Source organism: Juglans microcarpa x Juglans regia, chromosome 5S (assembly GCF_004785595.1).
Source record: "Juglans microcarpa x Juglans regia isolate MS1-56 chromosome 5S, Jm3101_v1.0, whole genome shotgun sequence".
Classification (NCBI taxonomy): Eukaryota; Viridiplantae; Streptophyta; class Magnoliopsida; order Fagales; family Juglandaceae; genus Juglans; species Juglans microcarpa x Juglans regia.
In genome coordinates, this window is record NC_054603.1 from 791,948 (window position 1) to 803,846 (window position 11,899).

Below are 11,899 nucleotides of genomic sequence, written 5' to 3' on the forward strand. Positions count from 1 at the left end.
AAAAAAAAAATAGATCAGTTCCATTATTCTCTTTATTTTTGGTTAAATAATAGCCGCCTCCTCCAATCGAATCCTGCAAACTCGTTGGCCAAGATTCAAAAATTCCAATACAGTCTATGCCCAAAATCAACATCAACCTCACGATTCACCAAAAATCCGTCAAGCATTAATTATATAGAGACTCTTCTTCAATATATATATAAAAGTAGTACAGGGATAAAAAATATTTCATAAAAATAAATAATAAATGACTTAATCTGACATGATATATTAAATTTATTTTATAATTAAAATATTTTTACAATCGAATGTATTATATTAAATTATATTATTTTATAAATTTATTTTTATAAGATTTTTTTATCTTTTAAAACATTTCTAACCGTAAGTATACATGCATATAATATGTATATATATGTATATGAGTCATGCTATACAGAAGTTTCACACTTTGTATATTATTTAAAAAATATATAATTATATTTTTTTATTTTTATATTTAATATTTTATATTTTATATTTATAAAATATGAGGATAAAAGAGTAAAATTATGCATGTGATTTAGGGTTATGAACTTTTGTGCGATGAAAGTCGCACTAAAGCCACACAAACTGCAACCCATTCTCTAACAAGACACGTACTCTTGTCACTTACCATACAAAAGGAAGCCACTTGCGATTTGCGAATGACGTGTAAACTAACTCCCCACCCATTCTCTTTGCTTTGTTCCCACACATAAATCCCCATCATGTAATATCTTCTCTCTCGACCAAAAAGTAGGCAACAGAAAAGGGAGAAAGAAGAAGAATTATCATTGTTCATCTGCATGAAAGAAACACCCACCAAAATGGATCGCCAAGACTCGGCTGTTTTCGGTCTCCATACTCCTTCACAGCCATTAGAGTCCAATATGAAGGAAAGCCAGCGCTCCGATGAGTTCCATGACACTGATCAAGAACAACAAAGCCGCCCCACTGACAAAAAGAATAATACGCAAAGCTCAGCTTCAAGAACCCGTCGGTGTGAGCGAGACGGAGCTGCATTATTATTGACAGGCCTGCCAGCTTCACGTAGTGCAGAAGATGTTGGAAAAGAACCAGCTCATGTGGCCTCGGACGTTATGTCGGACGACAGTGGACGTGAGAGGCTGAAGAGACATAGGGTCGAAGTGGCTGGTCGGGTTTGGATTCCGGATATATGGGGACAGGAGGAGCTCTTGAAGGACTGGATAGATTGTTCTGCTTTCGATACTTCGCTAGTCCCCGCTGGAATCATGCCAGCTCGAGCGGCTTTGGTTGACGAGGGAAGGAGAGCAAATTCTAGTGGAATGAGAATAGAAAACAGGTGTTGAATTTTATTTTTATTTTTATTTTTGTTTCTATGATATTTTCCATTGTTTTAATCACGATAACGCACTTATTTGATCTAAACCTAGTAGATATTTTGAAGCGAATACATGTGATTGATTTCTTTCTTGGCTAGCACTTCTAATTTTAGGATTATGATTGTGATTGTGATTGTGATATGACCTTATATATATTAACAAATTTTTGCTCAGATTTGTCATGAGAGACTGAATAGAAACAGAATAATCTAAGCCAATTATTCTATTTTGTCATGAAATGAGAGAGAGAGAGAGAGAGAGAGAGAGTTCAAACCAAATTATCGTTCAAACGGTCGACAATAAAGCTCGAGAGTAATTACAGCTACATTTTGCTTTTATCAAGCATAATTTTCTTGTTTCATACTTTCATCTCAATTCCTAAAGGATAAACTCGCTTCATAGTTCATACCCAAATCACACAGTTCGAAACCTGGCCTTTCCCTTATACATTGAGGGGGCTAAGGCTAACACCACTTGGGCCAGAGGCTATCGGCAACATAAAAATATCTTTGATTTTCCACAAAACTGTAATTAGAAGTTGTAAACATTTATACACAGTGAAGCTAAGCTCCATATCTTTGATATTTCATCATCACGCTGCTGAAGCTAGTGCCCGTTTTCTGATATATTTGGAACAAGAAAGAGATTAGTACAACAGGTGGATTAGGCTTGAAACATTTCCAAGGTAAATCGACGAATAGAACAGTTTTAAAGCACAACAGGATTTGTTTACCCATACATAATGACGCCAGCTCCCATATCTTTATCGTACCATCATCGCTTGCAGAAGCTAATAGCCGTTTTTCCTGACAATGAGCAATCATAAATAGCAAAATGCTATCACAGGTAAATGAGACTACAAAACATGACCGCAGTAAATAGACAAATAGAATGACATGATTTAAGCTCTACAAGAAAGGGTGACCTGTTAATGCCGGATACAAAATAAGCATTCCAGTTTGGAAAATCCTTATTATATATCCACACATTGGATTCTATGAGGTTCGAAGAAGTTAAAGTCATTTTGACGGGATTATGCTCGACATTTTTATCAGTCTAGAGGGAAAAAATCTTACCCCAGGGCTCCATTGTATTGAATTAATATCCATGTCATGGGCCTTCTCCTTTTTCAGCAGCAATTTATAGGTAGGCCCATCAACCTATCATCAACTTAATTTATAAGCTTAAAAGTATGCAATGGAGTCGATAACTTGATAGGTAGTTTCTGAACTGCATAAAAAGAAAATCCAGGAATCTAGAATTTTAAAAGATTTAAGGAAAGTTCACATCCATGATATACGATCTGCTGAATTTTAAGATCCCTTATCATTTTTTTTTATAGGATCCCTTATCAACTTAACCAAGGTCAAAGACTAATTCAATCGTATTAAAAATAGGTACGAGGACAAGAATGTGAAATCAAACTGTTATTATCAAGAAATTAACTAAAATCTAGTTTCTCCAACCGACAACATAACTTCAACAAGATATATGGACCAAGCAAGAACCCCTTTGCCCATCTCTTTTTTTGATTGGTCCCATTGCCCATCTCTGTAAAGGACTTCTGATTTCATCCTAGGAGATTAATTGAACTAAGTTTTTTTTTTAATCAGTAAACAAAATTTTATTGAGCATTGAACTAAGCTTATTATATTATATCATGTTCTAATCATAATTTCCATTAGTAATCTAGAGGAGATTTATCCCTCTTTACCATACATGGAGGCCAAGATTTATCTACACAATGGAGAAAAATGTCCATTTACCATATCCCTTTCAGAAAAAATTGATGATAAATGGGACATGATCTCAGCATCACCGGTGATGTCAATAAATAATAGCAATGAATGAAAAGCTGAAGGAATATTATTGAATACCAAACCATCTCTGTTCTCCACAAAAAACCGTATGGCATCATCAGCTGCTCCACTGGCAATAATACCCTCGCTGTCATTTTCACGCATACAGTATAATTAATTCATAACAGGACAATTTATTTTTCTAAAGGATTAAAAAAAAGATGAAAGAAACTTATAAGCCTATATCTACATATTTTGATTGAATGAGTAATTAAACCACACTGAGATGTAGTCTCCAATGTAGATTCAGTATGAGTACGAAAACAGTTAGCTAAAATTAGCTAGAGTTTTACTTAGTATCTAATCTGATATCTGCTATTTGATCCGTAGATGGCAAACAATTGTTGCGTGGTGTACATGAAGATGACAGTAAGTCCATGATATTCTCCCTATTCTAGATACCCATCTGTACAAGTGTAAGTTTTTCAGACCAAGCACATGAGTAACACTATGTGACTAACATTTGAGCTTAACAATAAAGGTATAACCACTATTCAATGCTATAAAGATGCAAGTGAAAAGACAAAACCTAGCCTATCCTTTTATTTTTCTTTTATTCTTTATTTTGGGGGGAGGGGGAGCAAGTCCAAGCCATCTGCAGTCATGGCTACACCATCATAGCAAAGCATATAGACAAGTTTTTTATTTTTATTTTTTGGATTGGTGAGCATGTAGACGATTTTCCATACACTATTTCTCTTAAACTGCAGTAATTCTACCTCAATGTTTAAAAGGGTGGGCAGATGGGGTTAAATCTGAGAAAAATAACAGAAACACAAATCCATGGAGACAAGCAGAGAAAACTAATATTATTTTTATTAATCTGATGGTCACTACCTCGACCAATGAACTGAGAAAATTGATCGATCATGATAACCTGTGAGAGTGCATAGATGTCTCCTGAAAATACAAATTAAAGAGTGAACCATGTTAAATTTCAAAATATGAGAAATCAGAAGTTGAAGATTTGGCCAATGGCCAAACATGCACACATAAAGGTCATATTCCTCACCAAGGAGCATAGCCATCACCAGAGTGCATCTGTATGTTGTCTGTTTCCCATATCTTTAGGGTAAGATCATCACTGCAAAATCAGTCCAGTATCAATGTTGTTTAGGAGGAAAAAGGAGCATCCCAATCAGCGAGCATGAAAATGAGCAAACACTTTTACCTACCTGCATGTGACCATTTTGTCTCCGCTGGCATTGAAAGATAGGGCCCAAACGGTAGAAGAGTGGCCACTGACAAAAAACCAACCTAGATGAATTAGACTAATTAGACTAAATCAATGAATTGTTAACAAAATTGTCAGTAGCTCTGTATAAATTGGCGTGCAAAACATGTATCAAAACCAAATACATATTCAAGAAAGAGGTCAAGAATTTGAGTTCGAGTGCCTGTTAGGTTCGCCCAAAGTCTGAACACACTGCCAGTCGTCATCATCACCAGCCCAAACCTGCGAGTAACATTGCATTGCATCACAACTCCTATGCAATCTCGTTTGACTTCAGAACAAAGCAGAGCAAGAAACAGCTTAATCAAACATTTTCTCAGGATGTTCATAGATGAAAAAGAAAATCACAAAACCCACTTCATCAAAATGCGGTACCTTAATAGTGTTATCGTAGCTACAAGAAAACAAAACATCCGTACTCGGATGCCACTGAACCATCTTAACATCTTGAGTATGTCCCTGCAACACTGAGACACACTCGAACTCGTTCCCCGGCTGCAGTTCCCAAATCCAAACCGATTTATCTCGGCCACACGTCGCAAGTAGAGTCCCCGACGCGTTCCAAGACACGCTTTTCACTTCATTTTCATGACCCTACGTAGAAATTAAACGCCAAAATTTATTTATTTATTCATTTGACTTTGTTCCTTAACGTAAGATGATTAGGAAGATTAATAATAATAATAATAATAATAATAATGGAATTGCAGCCGAAGGGCGGGCTTAGGATGAGTTATGGCCTTAGATATCTTAGCTTCGATTTTGCAATAGGAGTTCCCAGTATTACCTGAGACAGTATTCTTGCCGACTGCATATCTATTATCCGAGATCTCCGGTCAATGGCCTTTCGAAAATATAGAACAACAATAGATAATAGAATATGTAGAAATAGAGGTGGATACCTCTAAAGTGGAAACACATTCGTAGTCACCACCAACGTTTTCCCAAATGGCAGTGGTGGCATCGAAGCTCGCGGTTGCCAATAACTTCCCCGACGGCGACCAAGCGCAAGATCGGACGGTCCTGGTGTGCGTGTCTTCCAGAACTGCCTGAATATATAAGATCAAAATTAAATTCCGATACCTCTCAAAGTTCAAAAAGAAAAAAAAAAAATCCAAAGCAAATAGAGGTAACCTTGCAGGTCCAAGAAGCCGAGTGGGAGGGAGTGTTCTCCCAGATTCGGACGGTCTTGTCGCCGCTACAGGAGGCAAAGACGAGAGGGGTCCCCGCGGCGGCGGTGACTGGGTTCCAGGCTAGGCTCCAAACCCTGTCGCTGTGGCCTTCCAGCGTTTCGAGCAGCTTCAGCTCGCACCCTCCTTCGTACAACTCCATGGCACGAATCACAAGAGCTACTATCAGACTAGGCGATCGAACCCCTTCGTTGGTGTGGTGCCGACTTACGACTAGGTGTATTGGCTTCGCACGTGCCAGAAGTGTGAATTTCACCGCCTGTAGGTCAGCTGCAATCGCTTTTATAGCCCTTAATTTTTTTAGTGTTGTATACCGTACTATTATTTTATTTTGATTACATTGTGTCATATTTATTATCATTAAATGATAAATGAATATATAATAAATAATTATTTAATAGTGATAAATATGTCATATCTTACTTAATAGGATAAAAATAAAATAGTAGTATAATATATAGAATTTTCTTTAATTTTTATATTTTAATTTTGGATATTAAAATAAATCAAAATATTATTTATCAATAATTAGAATATAAGTAAATAATAAATAATTTTTAATCATTTGAGGTCATATTAATTAAGGAATGATCTATAGCACTTCTCAAATTAAAATTGAAAAAAAATTAGTGAAATTATATTAATATTTAATTATTTTTTAAAATTATTATTCAGAGTTTAAGGTTTTAATTCAAAGAAATATTATAAAATAGAGGGAGGGTTTCAAATCCAAATTTTGCATTTAAAAAATTGAGTCATATGTCATCAGACTATCAGGCTTTTGACAGAATTTGTTGAATAATTTTAAATGTTTCGAAAGATAGATAATTTTTTGTCCATATTTTTTGCATTTTAGATCTTAAAATCTGAATATAAAAACTTCAACTTATCAGGTCAAGTGGCAACTGTGATGTAATTTGTGACAATACTTATTCAATAATATGGGGTGGAGTTTTATTCCCAAAACAGAATAATTGTTGTCATTTTGCATTTCTGAAATTTTCGCTTGCCACATTAGTGAAGACAATGGTTTTGATATGCATCGCAACATTAGTTACTATTCACTCTCACACTTCACACTCGACAATTTTTTTATTTATAAGATATGAGGTGTAAGATAGTAAATAGTAGCTGATAGAAAGATTTATTCGTGAAGAATGTTAACATCTATTATTACAATTTAAAAAATAAAACACAAAAATGATAAACACCCAATCATTACATAACTTTTATATAACTATCTAATAAAATATTAATTTTCCTCAAATGTCAATCTGATGTGTTTAAACTCAAAAAGTATCATTTTATTATGGAGTTGTGAAGTAGTTCTATGTATATCACTTCTTAATGAAAATTACCCATTTTCATTATTCATTAAATTTTTTTAATAATAAAGGTTATTAAAATATAAAATAAACTACAATTAAGAAAAAACAGTTAATGCTAAAAATCTTGTTCTGAGCATAAAAAAACTTGCCACCCATAGTGGTGGATCGGTCGATCGAAGCCCACATTGAGTATTGACCAATCAGTACGCCTAGTTCACACGGCCCATAAGATCTGTAACTTAACCGGCCCGCCTCATTCGGTCTGCTCGAAACCAGACCGTTCCGATAAGCATCCACGATTACAAATTGAAGAATCCAGACCGAGAACGCCTGGTAAAGACTAGAGCAAGCACAAGATCGGGAGCGGGGAAGAGACAAAGCAATTGAGATCACCATGGACTCAAAGGCTCTAAGAAGCGGCGGAGGCCTTCTCGAAGGGATTTACAGGGTTATCATGCGCCGCACCTCCGTCTACGCCACATTCGTCATCGCCGGCGCTTTTGTCGGAGAACGGGTGAGGCTTGAAAACTTAATTGCCCTCAATTTCTCATTGAATCCCTCGTGCTATCATATTTTTTTTGCTGAAAAAAGGTAGGAAAAAGCCTAGGAAATGATAGTTTTTGAAGTCGTCAACACCGACTTCAAAAACTATTGAAGTGTTATTTCCGATTGCTGTAAGAACCGCGTACTAGAGATGAACACAAAAAAAGGCAGTGTTCTTGTATCGTATTTATTCAATTTCTTTGCCGAAGCGTAATGCAATCTTCGAATAGACTCAGATAAATTGAGACTCTTGGTCCCTATGGTCACATACAGTGGTGTTCTCAAGATTCGAAATCTCAATATTTTATACCGTAGAATTTTTAGCAACCAAATAGAAGGCATGGAATTCTTAAACCTGCTTTCATCGTTTATGGTGATTGAGATAGCATCATTAAGAGATTTGGACTATAGTTATTTGCATACGTTATTTTTGTGGGTAACTAGAGTGCTTTATATACATGTTACTGTTAAGTTGTGATGGTTCTTATAATGTTGGTCCAAATGGGTGCAGGTTGTGGACTATGGAGTTCATAAACTCTGGGAATACAACAATATTGGGGTATGCCATCCATCCAGTATTATGATGATCTGAATTTAACTTCTCTGTTTTCATTGTCTTACACACTTCAATGAATCTTTCTGTGCATTTGATGCATTATACTGGAGATTATATTAATATTATACTTGGGTGCCATATAATGATATTTGGGCTTCAGAAATTAAGCTGTTCTGAACCTGCTATGGTTGAGCTCTACAATAAGGGTTGAGTTATGTTTACCAATGTTGCCCATCAGCGAACTGGTTTTAATTTAGTTTATGTTAAATATAAAAAAATTGTGCAAAATTAATAAATATGTGCTCCATTTATGTATTGATTGCTTTGGTTGATTGCATTGGTATCACTTGTGTGTTTTCCATTCCTCCATGGCAGAGATTCTTGCCATATGGCCAGAGATTATTGATGTCTTTACACCAAATTTTGTGTTTTTTTGCATATCTGGATGCTCGGGCCCTTTCTGTGCATTGGGATGGTTAGAGTAAGATTGCTAACATGGCAATCCGAATTTAAATTCTACTACAATTCTAGTTGAGATTGTATTTTTTGGAAATTTACCCGATAGTATGATCAGATGCTGATTTTTTGTAACATTTCATTGTGATATGCCTCCATCTGTCGTAATTGATTCGGCATTGTCATTTCTTATTTCTTTCTTCCCTTATTCTTTTGGTGGTGGATTGAAATGATTTAAGCTTTGGAATCATTACTTTCAGATGCAACTGAAGTTGAGAAAAGGAAGAAAACAAGTTTTTCCTTTTATGTGAATTTGATGCAATTTATATATAGGATCAGTCATTTTCATTTTCCATGCATATAACATCAGTCAGTTGCAAGAGCTGTTCTGTATGCTGTGCATTTGAATGGAGTTGCAGATTTTGGTAATGATGTCAACTTTCCAACATGGAAAGTGATGATGAAGCCTTGATTTTTTTTTTTATTGCATCCTCTTGTTTGGGAGCATTAAATATATCCGCTTAGATTAAATATATCTCTTGATTTGGATCACCTATGCGGTAGTTACAAGTTCTTCTCTACAGAATCTGGTGATACCCAATTCACTCACTAGTCTCACTTATAACAATGCCGGTTGTCAGTTATCTGATGGGTTGAATCCCTTGTGCATCAATGTCCAAGAATTGAAACCTATACAAAATACTCAACTGAATACACCTGGCAATAATATATATATATATATATATATATTATAAATGCTTCATGTAGGCTAAAACTCTTGCAATGGATGATGTTAACTTTCAGAATTTGTTTTAGATTTTCTTTTGTTTTTAGAGAGATGTAGGTATTTCCTCTGTATACGTCCCGTGTACTTGGGCTTTGCCTATTCTTGGGAATAAAGTTTCTTATTACTTATAAAAAAAAACATGCTTCATGTAGTCCATTCAAGAGCGTTTCTTCTGGTAGAGGAACAAACTGCTTGAGGACTATAGACAACTTCTTGGGAGCTTTGACGGTGATACATAATTTTTGCTTGCTAAAGCTATTTACTATTGGAATTGAAATTTATGTGCCGTTTTGGATAGTGAGTTGAGGTGAGATGAGTTGAGATTACAGTTAAAAGTTGAATAAAATATTGTTATAATATTATTTTTTAATATTATTATTATTTTGAGATTTGAAAAAATTGAATTGTTTATTATTATATTTTATGTGAAAATTTGAGAAAGTTATAATGATGAGATGAGATAAGATGAAACACTTTGACTATCCAAACAGGACCTAATTTTCTTGTTATGCTGCAGAAACGTTACGAAGACATTCCAGTCTTGGGGCAAAGGCAATCAGAAGAATGACTTGTTGAATTCCTTCCCTTGGCGGCTTTTAAGTCCATTCTTACTGGAAGTTTTGAGGCATCTATGCACAAGATAGCTTTGCGCATGTTTGTAATAAATATTATATTCTTGGGTGCATCAGACACTTTTCAAGCACGGTTCCATTCATCCTGGCTTTTTGGGATTCTCAGAAATTTGTTATAACAAATTTCTGTATGGCTACTTGGATTTGTCTGGGAACATTGTATCTCCAGGTTCACTTTCTGAGACTCTGATCAGGTTCTCTCCTTTCCGCATTCTGGTGGTTGGTTTTTACTCGGTGGTTTGTATGGACTGTGGAAGCTACCCAAATTTAACCACGAGTAATGATCGTGATTTTTCTGTGGGAAACTATGGAAGTATGTGTTGATCCCTATCTTTGGAACGAATATTTGGGCATAGGTGGATGTTCTACTGGGTGTTAAGTAGCAGGGACATTGGATGAATTTAATTTAATCCTTTAAATAATTTTCGTTTGACTACCTACTCAAAAGTCTTTAATTTTTTTTTTCTTTATCTATGAGATTTTAGGCTTAATCGAAAAATAAAATGTAACAATTAAAGAAAAAAAAAAGGTTTTTATTGGAGAAGGGAAACTTAACAGACAAAGGGTCTCTTTGGGATTGCGGCAGGAATCTTAAAAAGTGTTTAAATATCCTTAAAAGTTATTTAATGGAAGAATTAGATTGTTTGAGTGTTATATATTAAAATACTTTTAATTTCAAAGGCCTCGTTTGTTTTCAGAAAATATTTCATCTCATCTCATCCCATCTCATCATTACAATTTTTCTAAATTCTTATACAAAATAAAATAAATAATTTAACTTTTTCAAATCTCAAAATAAAAATAATATTAAAAAATATATTCTAACAATATTTTATTCAACTTTTTAACTTTAATTTCATCTCATCTCATCTCATTTCTGAAAATAAACGAGCAGTTAAAAAGTACGTTTGAGGAAAATACTCATACAACTTTAAGATAATTTTGATGTTTTTCCTCAAACGTGTTTTCCCGTATAATGCAAAACGTAATTCAAATTTAAAAAAAAAAATTATCAATAGAAGAAAATACATACAATTTTAAAATAATTATATCTTTTAAATTTTTAAAGATATGGTCATAATTTTTAAAAATTTGAATAATTGTCATTTTTATCTTAGAAATAATTTTTTAATTTGTTTTTAAACAAACATAATATGTTTGAAAATATTTTAAATATATAGTTACTAAACAATGAATAATTTTTTAATAATAGAACTTATTATTTAAATTATAAGCTATAAATCCCTCAAACATAAACAAAATAATAAATTAAAGGAGAAGAAGAAATATAAGCAAACAAATGGAAATTAGAATACTTGCTGCCTAACAGTAACAGAGAACTGTAAAGCACGTGCCTTTAAGGGCTCGTTTGTTTTCGGAGATGAGATGAGTTGAGATTAAAGTTAAAAAGTTGAATAAAATATTGTTTTAATATTATTTTTATTTTGAGATTTGAAAAAATTGAATTATTTATTTTATTTTGTATTGAAAGTTGGAAAAATTGTAATGATTAGATGAGATGAGATATTTTCTGAAAACAAACGAGGCCTGAAACTTAGCACGGGGTTAGGGCTTTTTTTTAAGAGTAATGCTATATACAGTCACGAAATGCGCAAATGCCGTGTAGTCGTTTTGAAAAAGAATAGAATTCATTATTAAAAAATTAATTTCTTTTCACGTGGATCTTATATTTATTTATTTTTTTTAAAACGACCGCACGATATTTGTACACTCACGACTGCAAAAATCATTTCTTTTTTTTTAATTCATTTTCATTTTCAGACGCTCCCAAATTTGGGTTCTGTTTCTCTCTTGTGCCGTCGCTCGCTTTGGTTCGCTCTCTCGCCCACTGAACATTCTAGGGTTTCTGATTTATCCCCAACTCCCAGGTTCCTATTATATATCTCAGATCCACAATATTGATTTTGT

At 34.1% G+C, this 11,899-nt stretch overlaps 3 protein-coding genes across 4 annotated transcripts; 2 read left to right on the forward strand and 1 right to left on the reverse strand.

The window, feature by feature from the left end:
• The first annotated feature begins 703 nt into the window (after window positions 1-703).
• On the forward strand, window positions 704-1,482 carry LOC121268131 (protein BIC1-like). The gene has a single exon (XM_041172261.1). The coding sequence runs from the start codon at window positions 828-830 to the stop codon at window positions 1,350-1,352; it is 525 nt and encodes a 174-aa protein (XP_041028195.1). The 5' UTR covers window positions 704-827; the 3' UTR covers window positions 1,353-1,482.
• A 209-nt stretch (window positions 1,483-1,691) lies between these two features.
• LOC121268128 (protein CIA1-like) lies at window positions 1,692-5,963 on the reverse strand. 2 transcript variants are annotated; one of them, XM_041172256.1, is made up of 11 exons: window positions 5,613-5,963; window positions 5,381-5,527; window positions 4,854-5,072; window positions 4,642-4,700; window positions 4,420-4,485; window positions 4,257-4,328; window positions 4,082-4,144; window positions 3,263-3,332; window positions 2,462-2,545; window positions 2,119-2,191; window positions 1,692-2,005 (listed from the first exon to the last, which is right to left on the reverse strand). In XM_041172256.1, the coding sequence occupies exons 1-11, from the start codon at window positions 5,808-5,810 to the stop codon at window positions 1,992-1,994; spliced, it is 1,065 nt and encodes a 354-aa protein (XP_041028190.1). In that variant the 5' UTR covers window positions 5,811-5,963; the 3' UTR covers window positions 1,692-1,991. The 2 variants fall into 2 exon arrangements, with proteins under 2 accessions (XP_041028190.1, XP_041028191.1); XM_041172257.1 differs by having other exon boundaries at window positions 2,125-2,191; window positions 5,613-5,962.
• A 1,179-nt stretch (window positions 5,964-7,142) lies between these two features.
• LOC121268132 (cytochrome b-c1 complex subunit 9-like) lies at window positions 7,143-10,053 on the forward strand. Its single transcript, XM_041172262.1, has 3 exons — window positions 7,143-7,510; window positions 8,051-8,098; window positions 9,856-10,053. The coding sequence occupies exons 1-3, from the start codon at window positions 7,391-7,393 to the stop codon at window positions 9,904-9,906; spliced, it is 219 nt and encodes a 72-aa protein (XP_041028196.1). The 5' UTR covers window positions 7,143-7,390; the 3' UTR covers window positions 9,907-10,053.
• Window positions 10,054-11,899: the final 1,846 nt, after the last annotated feature.